This window comes from Nuphar pumila, chromosome 5, assembly GCF_984573655.1.
Source record: "Nuphar pumila chromosome 5, dmNupPumi1.hap1.1, whole genome shotgun sequence".
Taxonomy (NCBI): domain Eukaryota; kingdom Viridiplantae; phylum Streptophyta; class Magnoliopsida; order Nymphaeales; family Nymphaeaceae; genus Nuphar; species Nuphar pumila.
The window spans coordinates 123,695,457-123,713,769 of NC_143253.1; the positions used below are offsets into that span (position 1 = coordinate 123,695,457).

At 38.0% G+C, this 18,313-nt stretch overlaps 1 protein-coding gene across 1 annotated transcript in view; it reads right to left on the minus strand.

The window, feature by feature from the left end:
* LOC149838510 (SMAD/FHA domain-containing protein) overlaps positions 1-8,300 on the minus strand; it is a 66,452-nt gene extending 58,152 nt beyond the window's left edge. Inside the window, exons 1-2 of the mRNA XM_090006632.1 lie at positions 7,672-8,300; positions 6,826-6,911 (exon numbers count right to left, since the gene is read on the minus strand). Of these exons, the coding sequence (XP_089862758.1) occupies positions 6,826-6,911; positions 7,672-8,120 (535 nt within the window). The 5' untranslated portion in view covers positions 8,121-8,300. The remainder of the gene's footprint in view (positions 1-6,825; positions 6,912-7,671) is intronic.
* Positions 8,301-18,313: the final 10,013 nt, after the last annotated feature.

Genomic DNA, 18,313 nt, shown 5'->3' on the forward strand with positions numbered 1-18,313 from the left:
AAACTCGCCGAGTCAACTCGTTGACTCTGCTCTGCTCGCCCCTCCAGCGAGTCAACCCGGCAAGGCAAACTCGGTTTGCCAAAACTCGGGCTTGACTCGGCCTGACTCGGCTTGACTCGGCCTGACTCGGGCGAGTTTTGGGATGTTTGAAATTTGTTTTTTGAGTTTCAAATTACAGTTTCGAAATATATAAGTACATATATTTTAACAAGGGTTACTCCCAGATTTTGTATAAAAAAGAAAATAAAAATCATTTAAAGATAAAAAAGCATTTAAATCCATAGAATAAAATCGCCATGTTGTTCGAACTACTGTTCACCCTGTGTTATCAACTTATTCTAGCAAAATATTTTAAAGAAATGATTCTCACTATATATGGCGGGTCAACTGTGCCTATGGGAAGTCACATTTAGGTTTCATCATCCATTTGTTATGTGAACAAGCATTGTACATATTCAAATATTAGTAGTCTTTTTATAGTTGTGCCATTAATATATTTCCTGCATAGTTTTATACATGAGAAAATTGCTTATTTATGTTGATATTGGGCATTTTGTAAACTTTCAATATGCACATATATCCTTGTTTTACATTTATGGATTTGTTAGAGAGGGAATTAAAACTTTTAAAACAAGCTAGCATATATGATTGGCCATTTTAGGAACCTTAGGTAGTAGCAGACTGAACTCATGGTGACCAAATCCTCTAATTCAAGTCATGAATTAGTCAAAGTGCTTGTATAAATATCAAATTCAATTATTCAAGCAAACCTCTATAGCTCTTTGCAGTTGTTTTTATATTCTTACAGACATTTGGAGACTATATTTACTCAAAAACATGGTTTCAGACAAATTATATATTGTTTTTCTTTTAAAATCAAAAGTTAACAAAACCCGGTCCGAGTCACCAAGTTGACCCGCCGAGTCACGAGTCAATAAAGAACGAGTCGAGTTCCGAGTCACGGGTTTTAAAACCTTGTATATATCACCCTTGTAAAATGGATGACAAAGAAAGTGTCACCATTATGCCCATGAAACTTAATGATTCTAACTATGTAACATGGTCTTCAATTATGAAGCACCATATTTGGGAGAAAGGGTTGTGAGGACTAGTGGATGGATCCGATCTGAAGCTCAAATTAGTTTTCACTAAGGTAGAGAAAGAGAATGAAGATCCTCTTATGTAGGGTGAGAAAACTAAAGATGTTGCTACTTATGAGAAAAAATGGAAGGAATGAAGGATGGGACATGTCAAGATCATGTCTTGGCTTATTAGTAGTGTCAATATCAAGAAATTCTCAAGTCTTGCAAAATTTGAGCATGCAAATAAAGCTTGGGAATAGCTCAAGAAAATGTATTTCCTTAAGGGTATTGCACATGTGTGCAACTTACAAGATAAAATTTAGATTGACTCAAGGGGATAGAAGAATTAGAGAATTCTATATCCGATCTTTGGGAAGAGTTGATTCTTCTTGAACCAAGATGGCATTGTCTCGAGGATAATGACTCGGTCAAAAGCAAATGGATGTAGAATATTTCTATGAATGGTCTAAGATTGGAATTTGAGTCCACAAAATCAGCCCTTCTTCATAGAGGGAAAGTTTCTTCTATTGAGAACACAATTCATGAATTAAGCATTAAAGAAAATAGGCTTAAAAGGTGGACTACAAAAAGTGATGATGACTCGGTACTAGTCGTATTTAGGCCAAAAAACTATATTCATGCCTATAAACCACCTCATTATAGAAAGCAAAGCAATGACAATTATCGAAAACAAGGCAATGAGCATGAGAAAAAAAATTTATTTGTCATTAATGTCATGAATCGGTTCATATCAAAACGTATTGTCCTAAGTTAAAAAGGACATACGAGAATAAGGTTGCCTTTGTTGGTCCTCCATAAGAGTCAAATGATGTTAGAACCATACAAGATTCATTTATTAGGAACATGACCTTGACTCAACTAATGGAGGCTTTTCAACCTCTCTTTAAAGGAGCGTCTTTATCGACTGGAGTCATGGTTTCATACTTCTCTGATCCTGGTAAATCTCTTTGGCTTCTTAACTCCATTGTCTTGTTTCATATGACACCAAATGGTGATATTTTATCCGAATGTCATAATTCAAGAGTAGAAAATTTCTTAGGATAAAAAGAGTAGAAAAATTCTTGAGATAAAAATAGTAGAAAATTTCAAAAATATTTCTCAAAATTCAAAAATAAATTTTATTTCAAAAATTAGGTATATTCCTAAATTAAATTTAAATCTTTTGTCTTTTTCTCAAATATATTTCGTTGGGGCGTTCCCTACTGAGCGACGCGCTGTACTCTCTAGGCCCGGCGGCAGTGATAAATGGGCAAGGGTTGCTAGGTCGTCGCCCAGAAGCGACGCGTCACACCGGCGCCCGGGTGTGGTGTCAAATAGGCAAGGGTTCCCTCACTTTGTTGGACGGGTGGGGGTAAAGAAGTTAGTCCAAGACCATAAAATTAGGTTAGCCACTTGGAACATAGGGTCTTTAACTGGTAAGTTGGTAGAGTTAGTAGATGTTATGTGTAGGAGAAAGATTGATATTTTATGTCTTCAAGAGACCAAATGGGTAGGTGAGAAAGCAAAAGTGATAGAACCTTGGGGATATAAGATTTGGTATACAGGAATAAATAGGAATAGGAATGGAGTAGGGATTGTTATGAGTCGTCAGTTTATAGATAATGTAGTTGAGGTCCGTAGGAAGGGTGATAGAATTTTACTTATTAAATTAGTATTAGGTACGGATATTATTAATATTATTAGTGTTTATGCACCTCAAGTAGGTTTAGATGATTTCATTAAGCATCAATTTTGGGAAGATTTAGATGGAGTAGTACAAGGGATACCTTATGGAGAAAAGCTTTTCATCGGCGGTGACCTTAATGGACATGTAGGCATTAGTAGGGATGGATTTGAGAGTATCCATAGAGGCTATGGTATAGGCGAAAGAAATGAAAGTGGAGAAAGGATTTTAGATTTTTGTTTGTCCTATGATATGATCTTAGCAAACACTTGGTTTAGGAAGAGGGAGTCTCACCTAGTAACATTTAAAAGTGGGGTTAATACGAGTCAGATAGATTTTTTCCTACTTAGAAAGAGAGATAGGGGTTGTTGCATCGATTGTAAGGTTATACCAGGAGAAAGTGTAGCTACACAACATAGAGTCTTAATTTTAGATCTTAGAATTAGACAATGTTGCAAAAGGGATAGACATAGGATAGATCCTAGAATTAAGTGGTGGGCACTGAAAGGAGCTAAAAAAGGTATGTTTGTAGAGCAGGTAGTTAAGGAAGTTGATTGGTGTCTCAAGGAGGATTCAGAATCAATGTGAAATAAGATAGCGGGTGGCATGAGAAAAGTGGCTAAGGAGGTATTGGGTGAGTCTAAAGGCGGTGCACCACTAGGTAAGGATACATCATGGTGGAACGAGGATGTCAAATTAGCTATTAAGGTCAAAAGAGAGTGTTATAGAAATCTAAGTAAGAGTCGTGATAATGAGAATTTGGAGAAGTATATGATAGTAAAGAAGGAAGCTAAAAAAGTTGTTCGAAACGCGAGGGCTAAGGTATATAAGGAGGTTTATGACAAGTTGGATACCAAAGAAGGCGAGAAGGATATTTATAGGCTTGCAAAGATGAGAGATAGGAAATCGAAGGATTTGGGTATGGTTAGATGTATCAAAGATGAAACGCAAAGGGTTTTAGTCAAAGATGAGGAGATTAAGGAAAGATGGAAAGATTATTTTGATAAGCTATTTAATGATAGTCATGCTCAAGATCTTGGAGACTTCTCCATTCCTTTTCATGAGATAAATCGTGACTTCATGCGCAAGATTCAAAAGAAAGAAATTGCAGAGGCTTTGAAGAAAATGAAATCAAGAAGGGCAGTTGGCCCAGATGGTATACCTATCGAGGCTTGGAAATGCTTGGGAGAGAAAGGTTTAGAATGGTTGACAAATCTTTTTAATTTGATTTGGCGAACAAATAAGATGCCTAATGAGTGGAGGAAGAGTACTTTGGTGCCTTTATATAAGAATAAGGGTGATATACAAGATTGCACAAACTATCGGGGTATAAAACTCATGAGTCATACTATGAAACTTTGGGAGAGGGTGATTGAGTCTAGGTTGAGGAAGGTTGTCACGATATCGGAGAATCAATTTGGTTTTATGCCTGGAAGATCAACTATGGAAGCTATATGTCTTCTTAGACAACTTATTGAAAGATATAGAGAGAGGAACAAAGATTTGCATATGGTTTTTATTGATTTAGAGAAGGCATACGATAGAGTACCTAGGGACGTTCTCTGGTGGACAATGATGAAGAAAGGTGTTTCCCTAAAGTACATTAGTATAATTAAAGATATGTATGAAGGAGTAGTAACCAATGTCCGCACTTGTGGAGGGGTGACAACCAATTTTCCGATAACGGTTGGGTTACATCAAGGATCTGCTTTAAGCCCTTTCCTATTTGCGATAGTGATGGATGAGCTTACGAGATCAATTCAAGAAAATGTACTGTGGTGTATGTTGTTTGCTGATGATATTGTTTTGATTGATGAGTCTAGAGCTGGGGTTAATGCTAAGTTAGAATTATGAAGACAAACATTGGAAGCTAGAGGTTTTAAGTTGAGTAAGAGTAAGACTGAATATATGGAATGTCGGTTTAGTAAGCAACGAAGTAGTGATGGGAGTGTAGTGAAGCTTGGTGAGCAAGAAATACCGGTGAATGATTATTTCAAATATTTAGGATCCATTATTCAAAAGTATGGAGAAATTGATGGAGATGTAAATCATAGGATAAAGGTTGGGTGGATGAAATGGAAAAGTGCAACTGGAGTGCTGTGCGATCGTAGAATGCCATTGCGGTTGGAGGGAAAGTTTTATAGGACGACTATTAGACCCGCTTTACTATATGGTACGGAATGTTGGGCTGCCAAGAGACATCATATTCAAAAAATGAGTGTAGCTGAGATGCGGATGCTTAGATGGATGTGTGGAAATACAATAAAAGATAAGATTCGGAACGAGGAGATACGTAAGAAGGTAGGTGTTGCACCCATTGAAAATAAGATGCGAGAGAATCGTTTACGGTGGTTTGGACATATTCAGCGAAGGCCTAATGATGCTCCAGTTAGAAGGTTGGAGAAATGGGAAAATATATTAGTTAAAAGAGGTCGGGGTAGGCCTAGGAAGACTTGGATGGAGATGATAGGAAAGGATATGAATGTTTTGAACCTCACCGAGGACATGGCATTGGATAGAAATGATTGGAGGAAAATGATTCATGTGGAAGACCCAAAATGAATTTCTTTTTTGGTTCATATCGCTGACCCCAATTGTTTTGGGATGAAGGCGTAGTTGTTGTTGTTGTTGTTGTTGTTGTTGTTGTTGTCTTTTTCTCAAATATCTGACCATAGATGCAATGTTTTCTTCTCCTATAATGGTTGTTGTATGCAGGATCTTCAATCAGAGAAGCTGATTGGGGAAAGTCATGGACAAGGATACTTGTACTACACGGATTTTTTGGAAATATACAATAATGTTTTTTGTTGTAATGTTCAGAAATTAGATTTGGATTTGTGGCATAAAAGACTTAGTCATCCTAATGTATCCAAAATTCAGTATTTTTCAAGATTAGAAAAATTTTATAATTCTGAAAACTTTACTTGTGAAGATTGTATTCTTGGCAAAATGAAGAGATTACCATTTCAAGAAAGAACTTCTGTAATGTTGTTCATATTTCTCGTTGTTGTGAGGGTCATCTCTTTGAGATTACGAAAAATCTTGTCATGGATTGTATTCAAATGCTAAAAAACGCATGCATTTTAAAAAGAAAAAAGAAAAAATGATGCACTACAATTTAGAAAGTGGTGTACTTTGAATTTAGTTCCTTTGAAGAGAACAATATGTTGATTAGGTAAGTTGGGTTAAAGCCTATTATAAGTGGCTTCTCAAACCTCAAGTCTAGATGATAAATCACTGTTTATGGATGTCACTTGGTTATTAATGTAAGTTGGATGAACCAAGCATGGGTGTGAATCATGGCCGGGTAATCCTACCGTAATCAAGAGATGGTTTCAATGCTAACAATATTCAACAGGAGCCCATTGGTTCACTTCACTACTGTTTGTCATGAGATTCGTGATCTGAAACAACTGCTCCAAAACTGCACCGATTTTAAATCTCTCAAACAGATCCATGTCCACATTATACAGTGCAGTCAGAAACAAGATGTGTCGTTGGGGCACAAACTGCTGCATGCTGACGAAAATTCCATCATCATGATCATGAGTCACCTTAGTGTCATCTAATAACGAGAGAGAGAGAGAGGATATTCCACCTTTTGAACATCCTAAAACAGTTGCCTAAATGCATGCAGTGCACACATACACATGGGCTCCTCTTTGGTACTATAATAGTAGCATAGTATCTGATATCCCAATAGAATTTCTAATAAATAGATGTAACCTCTATAGCTTTTTCTTTAGTGGATAACATTTATTAACTTAGGTGATTTTGATGTTTAGAAAGCTCCCAGAGGAATCTAAAAATAAATGGACCATAATTCAACAAAGTTTTGCTGTAGAAAAAGTTTGGTATCAGAACAATTAGATTTAACGATTATTTTAGTTAACCACCCACAGTAAATACATTTATAGGGTCTGATTCAATGAATAACACCTGAAACTACGACTATTCTACTACATATTATGGCATTATCAGTAGTACCAAAAAGATAAGCCACACACACAGGTATGAAACAAATTATTCTATATAGGAGAAGAAAAGGAGGAAACGAACCAGCATGAAACCTTGAAATGGATGGATGTTCTAGTACAAAGTCGCATAGGTCTATGCGCCCAAACATGAATGCACCTTTCCCAGACCTGCAGTGCCATGAAGATAATAAAGCTTAAAACAACGAAGAGAAACTTCTATACTAAACGAAGCACAAAAGCAAGAACAACATTGATGAATCTCCTACTTTTCTTGTAACAAAATAAGTGGTAGATTTGATTCATAAATCTTCAAAGACCTTGTCTTGTCAATATACAATTTTGACTACAACAAATACGCAAATTATATTTATAACATAGAAAACTTCATATCATGTTGTGTAAGCTTAATTGGTTTGCCGAACATGCCTCCAACTGAGAGGTTTGAATACTACGCTCTTTACTTTTTTTTCCTTTTTAACTGTTTTGTTGGTGAAATATGTTTTGGTGATGCCATATTCAAATCAAAATCATTTGATTGAATAAAAAATCTGCATCCTGTAGGGTCACATACGTGCAGACAATATCAGATTAATGGGGTTTAATGAATAATACTAGACAAACTGACACTACTTAGAGTATTATCAAATCAAAGTTATCTAGGAAGTGAAAATAAATTTTGGTGTATGGCGTCACTTATACTTTGAAACAGGAAAATGACCAAACATTCGATACTTCACGAATACTCTAATCAATTTCAAGAACTTGATTACACAATTGTGTACTCCCATCAGGTAACACAACAAATTTCAGAACAACCATCTTAATTATCAGTTGTAGAGACCACGGTTTCACACATTGTCGGACTAATCACAATAAAAATATGCCAACAAAACAGAAATACAGGAAAAATAGAGAGAATTGCACTTACACATCAAGGTGGTCAATGATGATTCCGTCCTTGAGGACCTCCAAGAAGTAAGGCTTCCCAGGGGGTTCGCTCCAAGAAGGGATAGAGTAAGGGACGAGGCTCTGCGCGCTCGGATCCGCTATCGGCGGCTTCTTGGAAGGTTCGTCGGTGACGGTAGAATTGGGGATTTCTGAGGCATTTTCATCTGATTTGGTGGTGTGGGTATCGACCGGTTTAGGGTGGGCCTGCTCCGGCGCATCTGTTTGGGTGGTGGAGTGAAGGGCACCCTCTGGTTCTGCGGGAACAGGGATTCTGGGAGGTGGAGGCCCCATGGGCACTACCTTTGTTTTCGGGTCGTTCTGAGGGGTTTGAGAGTGGGGAGAAGAGAGGGAAGGTGGCGTCTTCTCTGCTTCTGAGGGTGCTGCAGGAGCAGGGCTTCTGGGAGGTGGAGGCCCCATTGGTACCTTCATTTTCGCTTCGTTCCGGAGAGAGAGAGAGAGAGAGATGGTGATGATGATGACGTCTCTCCTCTGTTTCTGGTCCGTGCTTTTGAGGGTGGTGGGAGAAGGGAGAGCTTCGGCGCTCGTTTGGGTTTATCGGAGGTGAGCTCACGCTTTGGAGGGGAGGGGCGGCTTCTCTGGTCCGCCCCCAACTTGGGGTGCTAAAATGGATCGGATTTTGATTGGACCTAGGTTTGGATTTAATACATTATTTCTAAATAAGGTGGCCGTTACTCGTTAGTTCCCATGAGGGCTCCGCCCTGTCTGTTGGAGTGACTCAGTAGGGATGTCAATGGGTAGATTTGACCCGGACTCAATCCGCACTGAACCTGATATCGTCAGGGTTTGGTGATAAATAAGGAAGTCTAATTAGTGTGATTAGAATTAGGGTCGGATCTAAAGGGTTCGATTAGTATATGGTGGACCCAGATATGGTTTGTGAAATTTCATGCCCGACTTTGGCCCAATTTGATTTTCAATTAATATCAGCAAATCTTCAATGTAAAAAAGATAAAAATATATATTATTTTACCAAGTATGAACTAGGTATGGTTTATGTAATCCTTATAGGATGGATGTGTGTTTTTCTTATAGTGAGTTCGATGGGACCCAGGTATGAACCTGATAGTAGGGTTCAGAATTGGGGTGCAAATGGGTCAGACTCAAGCAGACTTGTCAAATCAAAATATGATTCCCAAATGCAAACATATTATTCAAATCTAAAACCAGATCTGATGAGGTAAGGTTGAATACAACAAACAACAACAACTACGCCTTCATCCCAAAACAATTGGGGTCAGCGATATGAACCAAAAAAGAAATTCATTTTGGGTCTTCCACATGAATCCTTTTCCTCCAATCATTTCTATCCAATGCCATGTCCTCGGTGAGGTTCAAAGCATTCATATCCTTTCCTATCATCTCCATCCAAGTCTTCCTAGGCCTACCCCGACCTCTTTTAACTAATATATTTTCCCATTTCTCCAACCTTCTAACTTGAGCATCATTAGGCCTTCGCCGAATATGTCCAAACCACCGTAAACGATTCTCTCGCATCTTATTTTCAATGGGTGCAACACCTACCTTCTTACGTATCTCCTCATTCCCAATCTTATCTTTTATTGTATTTCCACACATCCATCTAAGCATCTGCATCTCAGCTACACTCATTTTTTTAATATGATGTCTCTTGGCAGCCCAACATTTTGTACCATATAGTAAAGCGGGTCTAATAGTCGTCCTATAAAACTTTTCCTTCAACCGCAAAGGCATTCTACGATCGCACAACACTCCAGTTGCACTTTTCCATTTCATCCACCCAACCTTTATCCTATGATTTACATCTCCATCAATTTCTCCATACTTTTGAATGATGGATCCCAAATATTTGAAATAATCATTCACCGGTATTTCTTGCTCACCAAGCTTCACTACACTCCCATCACTACTTCGTTGCTTACTAAACCGACATTCCATATATTCAGTCTTACTCTTACTCAACTTAAAACCTCTAGCTTCCAATGTTTGTCTCCATGATTCTAACTTAGCATTAACCCCAACTCTAGACTCATCAATCAAAACAATATCATCAGCAAACAACATACACCATGGTACATTTTCTTGAATTGATCTCGTAAGCTCATCCATCACTATCGCAAATAGGAAAGGGCTTAAAGCAGATCCTTGATGTAACCCAACCGTTATCGGAAAATTGGTTGTCACCCCTCCACAAGTGCGGACATTGGTTACTACTCCTTCATACATATCTTTAATTATACTAATGTACTTTAGGGAAACACCTTTCTTCATCATTGTCCACCAGAGAACGTCCCTTGGTACTCTATCGTATGCCTTCTCTAAATCAATAAAAACCATACGCAGATCTTTGTTCCTCTCTCTATATCTTTCAATAAATTGTCTAAGAAGATGTATAGCTTCCATAGTTGATCTTCCAGGCATAAAACCAAATTGATTCTCCAATATCATGACAACCTTCCTCAACCTAGACTCAATCACCCTCTCCCAAAGTTTCATAGTATGACTCATGAGTTTTATACCACGATAGTTTGTGCAATCTTGTATATCACCCTTATTCTTATATAAAGGCACCAAAGTACTCTTCCTCCACTCATTAGGCATCTTATTTGTTCGCCAAATCAAGTTAAAAAGATTTGTCAACCATTCTAGACCTTTCTCTCCCAAGCATTTCTAAGCTTCGATAGGTATACTATCTGGGCCAACTGTCCTTCTTGATTTCATTTTCTTTAAAGCCTCTGCAATTTCTTTCTTTTGAATATTGCGCATGAAGTCACGATTTATCTCATGAAAAGGAATGGAGAAGATATATGTGGTAATACTGGATCTGGAAGATATAAAACCAAAATTAGCTATTTACATGAAAAAAATTGCAATCGGATCGGATTGTGATTTGAATCAATTCTATACCCGACTTAAAATATGGATCCAAATCTGACTCAAATTTGAAAGTAATCCAACTAAACATATCTGAATGCACTTTCAGATTCTATTTAAAGGATTTAAATCTGAAAATAACTTGTCAGACTCGGATGGTATATTTGACCATATCTGATCTGTTTGCAGACCTATTTTCGGATCCACTCGGGTTCAAACCAGGTTAATACCCCTAAGTGGCTGTGAACATCCCAAGCTGAAAGAACTTCATGAGTTCAAAACCCATGGGTATGGTCCCTTGTCTCGAACCAAAGCTAGGTGACCTCTAGGGTTTTTACACCCATAAGTGAGGGACTGAGTGGCATGGTTTTCTCTGGTTATCTGAAAAAGAAAAGATGGTTATTAGTACTTTCGAGCACAGCATAGTTCTTGACTTGACACTGGCTAGGTATGGCAGTTTGAGCCAGACTGATCAGGTTTTCGTCCTGGGTGCAATTTTTTCATGTTATAAATAAATAATTTAAAGAAGTCCTTCTTGCTGAATCTAAGCAGATTGGTCTGAAAAATAAATGAGGTAATTCAAGAGTAGGAGAGAGACTGTAGGATGCTTAAGAAGGTATATACGCATATCCAAACAGGCACATTATGCATCCGACCTAACCAATCTGAATCATGCACAATTCATCAGGGATGGAAAGTGAGGCCCTTTCTCCTTTGTATTTACACTAAAGGATGGATTCGGGAGCTAGCAGCTGCCACTTCCTCAAATGCATAAACTCCATAAACGCTCATCCCAGCTACCGATCCCAAACAGGCCCTTACATGTATCATATACACCCCGAAAATAAACAGCCTTGAACACTGCAGTGCTTTTTATTTTCAAAATTAATTAAAATGCTAAAATCACTAAAATATAATATGTTAATTTATTTTTTTATAATGCGTATAAATACTCTAAACTCTAAGTCAGTATAGCACCTTAGAAAAGGCTTTTATATATATAACAAAAACGAAAATATGAGAATAATTGCATGCAAGAATATATTTTACACGAGAATTACGTGTTCACTAATATCATGACAAGTAGTAAGAACTAGCAGATCTTTTCAAAATATGTGAATATATTGGTTATAACTATACGAACAATTGCTCATGAGGGCTCTGTTCATCTAGTAGGGATGACTTGTGAAGGGTGTCAAGTTAAGAAAATGTCACGAGTTCAAAACCCATGGGTGTGCATCTCTTGACACAAGCCGAGTGTACTTAATAGGTAAAGATGGCTCAAGTTTTTTATGTCAATGAAATTGCCAGTGTGTGAGGTGGTTTTCTCCTAGAAAAAAATAAATATATTATGTATGTTGTTACAGGCTTACTTCTTCAATAGGCCAGTGCGATGCGACAATCCTTCCTTACCGTCGCAAGCCTTCATGTCGCTTTGTCACGGGCATAGAATCTTTTGCAAACCCGTGATGGAGCCAGACTGTCCAGTCTTCCCAGCCTAGCGGCCAAAGACTGTGCACTAACACTTTTCTATGTGTTGAATCATTTTATTAGTTTTGCACACCACCTTGTGTGTAGCTATCTAGCGAAAGTTGATCAAGCGCATCTTCAAATGCGAATTTCATCTAGCCCATGTCACTTAGTACATAGCTATCTCATACTAGCTATCACTTCCGACAAGGGCAAAAACTCGCCTTTGCCATGTGAGCTAAGGATTATTGTGACTCCATGCACACACTACAACCAAACCTCGCCACTGAAGAAAAAAGGCCTTGCGGCCCCCAGTCCGAAGACTAGTTGATGATTAAACATCATAGCGAAGAGTATCACCTATACTCATTCTTCAGCGCCTAGGCATTCACTCGACTATCCATGAGTCATCATACTCGATTGGAATCACCTAATGTGATCTCTTGGGGAATTAACCCTAACCATACGCACCTTCGTGCATCCAACTGTTACGTGTGAGACCTCTTGCAAGCCGAGAGGTCCTTAACCAAATCTTCAAAGGCAACATTCTCTGATCTGTTGGCACTGCTTGACCAAACAACACTCCACGTCTGTGTTGACATACAATAATGCACCACCGCATATCATAGATTAAGTCAACGAACACCACGCATTCCTACACTTGATGCATTTTTTACTCGGTAGAGCTCTGCACTGTAACTGCCCCGTTCTGAAGGCTCGGTCTCGAACATTCTTCTCCACCCAAACTATTATCATTCTTGATAACGTCGATGCTGGTAAGAACACAGTCTTGATTGATATGTCAGTTTCTCTTTATACTTATCTTTGATTTAGTTTTATTCTTTACCCTACTCAACTTGTTCTGGTTTTTATCCACTATCGTCACAACCTTTAACACGCTAAGTCTCATTCCTCAATGCGCCTCCAATCACTTAGACAACGATCTTCTACTCTATCAACATTGAGCATTCTTTCTCGTAGGACCTGATGTGAAGTCAACCATGCAAGGGTCGACCTAGCAAACATGAGTACACTCCACGTGTACGATGCGAAAGTGATAAGACTCTAAACTAAACTATAATTACTACTAATATTTTTTTTGTTCTTTTAGAAAATAAAATTAACTAATATACGAGATCAACTAAAGATGATATACCTATGCAAACGAATATCGACTCAGATACCAAATATGATGCAAAGTCGGCGAAGAAGTCGATCCACAATCCGAGATCCCAATGGATCTCCATGCACGAAAGCTTAATGTTTTAACAGTAGAGTTCGAATAGGACTCAAACGATCTCCTATTATAAGCAGGAGCACTCTATTTCGACATTGGTGCAAACACGAAAAAAATGCATAACAAGCACACATTTTCAATGGACCTGAGAACACAGATTTTGGATCTATGATGTTCAAAATATTATAAATTTACCGGACTAAACAGTCAGGTCACTATGGTCAAGCCAAGAGACAGGTTGTCGATTTTGAGAGAGTTTTCGGACCCTCAGACATCTAAGTTTGAAAAAACCCAAAACAACAAAGTTGTTCAGTATTGTGTTATATTTCCAATGAACTAAAATTTGGAATTTTTGGATTAAAACAAAGAGTTATGATCAAAATACATTGGTGTATTTTCACAGCCAAACTACTCGAGAAAACGATTTGAGATTTAATCATGCAGAAAACAAGCAAGTTTTTGAGGTAGTAAATGAACGATTCAACAAATTCTTATAACATAAAAGTTGTTAATTAAGATGTTATATTTTCAAAACATCAATCAGATTGACAAATACATCAATATTGAGCAATATATAATTCAAACACTGAACACTATCAGGAAATATAAAATGCAAACCTGAAACTTAGATATCACTCAAGTAATAGAGATTGCCATACATTTTAGACTAGCAAATAAATGGATTCAGAACAAATGATAAACATGAAAGTTGGAGAGCCGGATGTTAGATTTCCAACAAGCTAAGATTCAAAACTTTTTGTTTAGCCGTTTGAGAGAACAAAGCAAAATACCAAAGTCTGTTAGGAAATGGATATAACAGGCAATCATGCAAGTCTCATTCAAGCAACAGAATTTACCAAGTTTTTTAGATGCTTCATGAATTGGATTTAGACAAAATGCTAAACATTAAAGTTGACGGGTTGGATGTCAGCTTTTCAACAAGCCAAAGTTCGTAATTTTTTGTTCAACCATTTAGGAGAACCAAACAAATTGCCAAACTCTGTAAGAAGATTTTAGTCACAGTCATCTGACTAAAACATAAACCCGAATCTTAAAAATATACTTTTAGATTTGGTAAAAATGCAATTCTGACAAGTGAAATAACAAGTTAAGAAATTCTATTCCAACTCAAACTCAATCAACAATGGTTCCAAAAGTTCCACAGAGTCCATATTAACAAGATATCACAAATCATCAACTTGTTGTCATAAAATTTCAGGAAAATGCTAAATAGGAAAACAAAAAGTGTATCTATTGTTTAATCCAGCAAGAACTCAATCTTCAGTAGCAACACAACATAATGGAACTTCTTGAGCAGCCTTCCAACAACAACACAACAACACAAGGAGGAATACTCTGGATGACCACTTGAACCAGCAAGCACAAAAACGAATCAGCCTCCAGCTGAATTCTTTTATCTTGAAAACACTCTACACCAAAACCATTCTTCACCTCTTCTTTTACTTTCCAGAATTTTTTTCTTCAAAACAAAACAAGCCAGCCTCCAATGAAGCTCACATTTTCCCTCTCATCACCCTCATGGTGGTTTCTCTTCCTCATTTTTCAAGAAATTTTTGTTTTTTTTGTAGAATAGATAAAGACTCATTACCAACTTTCATACTGAAATTTAAGGGGCACAAAGAGAGCAAGTTCTCTCATTGGCCACGTGATAGACAACATCCCTTGAGGCCAATGAGGGCAGTCTCCCTTGAGACCAATGAGAGAGCTTAATTCAAACAAGTTCTAGCTCTCATTGCACCTCAAGTTGACCCAATCATGCTACACACCAACTGATAGGATAGGTGCAGTTGGGTGGCACCTTTTTTACGCCCAATGAATGTTGAATGACATGGCTGGTCAAAACCCATTTAAAAGTTAATTGACCAAGTCTATATTTGACCAGCTATGAGGGTACCAATATAGACCCAGATTTGAGGTATTGGATCTTGGGAAAGATCCAATGATTCAAATAAATCACAAAAAGAAATCAAAATAATTTTTAGATTAAAATAAAATTGAGAAAAATAAAAAAATCTACTCGATAACCCCGTACACCCTCTAATGCAACAAAAGAGATCCTACGGAGCACTAAAACTATCCGGGTCCGTAGAATTTGGCACCTAAAAATAAAAAAACAAATAAAGAAAAATACCAAAATTGATTCCTTAGCTTGACAAAATGGAATAAAAAATAAAAATGCAATTTCTGAGAAGATAAAAGCAAACATTTTAGAAATTAAAATACGATAATAAAAAATGGATTTTGTTTCTCAGAGAGCCAATTGGACTCAGATAGTCCTGCATGTCATTGGATCTGCGAGGTATCACATCCTGGATCAAGTATGGTGAGTTGGATTTGGATCCAACTCATCTTTACTGAATTGATGATCTGTATGCTCTACATCAGGACCCCAGTGCAGTCTTATACACAAGCGGGTCATTCTTGCCCGCACGACAAACTTGCCATCTTTATGCTCATTACTGGGATACCTTCCAACCCCAGTCAGGGCAATTCTAATCTCTTTGTGGTCCTCATAGAAAAGGACAACCACCAACGCATGCCGCAGAGATATCAACTCCCTTAAGACACCAACTTGTGATTTTCCAACAGTCCAAACTAATCTTTAAGTGGGAGATGCTTACTTTCGTATCACCCCAAAGTAGTCCTTCAAAGCATATTTCTTAACACTTGTCCTTACAAGGGGTAACATGCCCAACACTATAACTCTCATCCAGAGCCAGCACGCTGCAACTCTCATCTGGAGCCAGCAAAATGTTCTCCTAGAAACTAAACCGATGAGCCATGAACAACAACTTTTTTCGCACACAGAGGAACTACCAAGTCAAGAGACCAAAACAATGAACATTCTGCTCGAGATGAGCACTCCGCTAACCCACAATTTTAGGAGAGAATATAAAAGTTTAGTTTAATCTCTCATACCCAAAGGTGCAAATCTATTCAGCTAAATCCAATGTGCATTCTCTGCATGCACAAGGCAAACATCACACTCCACCTGCAAGCCTAATGCACAATTAGTAAGAATCTTTGGCTTATCTATGTTCCCTTAGTCAGCTGAACAATAACCTTACACTTTTGATTATCATCAACAAGATGACCCATACCACCCTACCAACATCTTGCTTCTATGCTTGGTCAACAACTTTAGTTGCATAAATTTACGTAACTAGGATAAACCATCACTGTTATCTTTACTGTCACACTCTATGAACAATAAGGTCTTCGTGAATCTTTCTGCTATGATGTCAATTTATCACGGACCTACTTCTTCAATAGGCCAATGCAGCGCAACGGTCCTTCCTTACTGCTGCAAGCATCCTATCACTTTGTCATGGGCATAAAATCTTTTGCAAACCAGCGATGGTGCCAGACAGCCCAGTCTCGTTAGCCTAGCGGCCAAAGGCTGCACACAAACACTTTTTTATGTGTTGAATCCTTTCATTGACCCTGCACACCACCTTATACGCAGCTGCCTAGCGAAAGCTAATCAAACACATCTTCAAATGTGAAATTCATCTAGTCCATGCCACTTAGTGCATAACCATTCCATACCAACTATTACTTTCGACAAGGGCACAAACTCGCCTTAGCCTTGAGAGCCATTGAGCGTATTGCGACTCTGTGCACGCTGCAACCAAACATCGCCACTAAAGGAATAAGACCTTGCAACCCCCAATTTGAAGACCAGTTGATGATTGAACATCATAGCGAAGAGCACCACCCATACTCATTCTTCGATGCTTAGGCATTCACTCGCCTAGGCCCAAGTCACCATACTCGGTTGGAATCACCTAATGTAATCCCTGAGAGAATTAACCCTAACCCACAAGCACCCCCATGCGTCCAACCACTATGTGTGAGACCTTCTTCAAGCCGAGAGGTCCTTAACCAACTCTTTAAAGGAAACATCCTCTGATCTGCTGGTACTGCCTAACCAAACAACGCTTTATGTCTGTGCCGCCATACAATGATGCACTAATGACAATATTGTTGCCTATTGCATTCCATGCTACCATTGCACATCACCGATCAAACCAACACACACCACACATTCCTACACTTGATGCATTTTTCACTCAGTAGAGCTCCACACTGCAACTGCCCCATTTTGAAGGCTCGGTCCAGGACATAAGCAATCATGCAAACAGGGCTACTTAATTTTAAAGAAAAAGTATCATAAAATAAAGTACTTAAATACATTTAGTGTTTGCAATAAAAACTACAAAATAGAGTGAAGATCATGAGGGTACATCAAGTTACAAAATTATCCTCATCTAGCATATTACATTATTTTTAGTATATAAAAAAAAATTGTACCACAAACAAGTGATTACAATTTTTAAGGCTCTACTTGGCAGCCTTGAATAGGAGATATCTTGCGGTTTCCACAAGTGATCTCATGTTTTCTACTGTTTGAGGGCAGTGGTGTTACCAAAACACTGTATTGAGAATGGGAGTTCGCAGCCTCAACACCAAATTTCAACACTATTTTCATGAGAATGTTTTTGGCAACACATGGAAATGGTCTTTCCATCACAATGCAAGACTCCCAAACAGGGACTAAATGACAAATTTGTCTCAACACTTTTAAAGGAAAAGCATGCTTCCCATCAAAGGGAAATGCCATAAAAAGAACCCAAGAAGGTTCAATTTCACATCTTGAAAACGGTTGCCATGATATAGGTTTCTTGTATGCAGTGCAGGTAGCATTTTCAGTAACCCAAGAAGGTCAAGCTCCATATTACCATGGAAACATCACAAGCCATTAGGCTCTGTTTGGGAGCTACACAATGGGATGAAAACACCATTTCCATGCTTTGCCAAAATATATTATTGTGGATGGAGTTGCCAAAAACATTCTCTTGTGAATGATGTTGAAATATGTTGAGATTGCTATCTTAATAGTGTCTTGGCCAATGTTGTCAGAATCACTTATTGAACCTAATTGTTTTCCAAAATGATTTGACTAATTCAGAATTGAATCAAACCGTTCTGAATTGGCCATCTTAAAATTGACTTTTTGAAA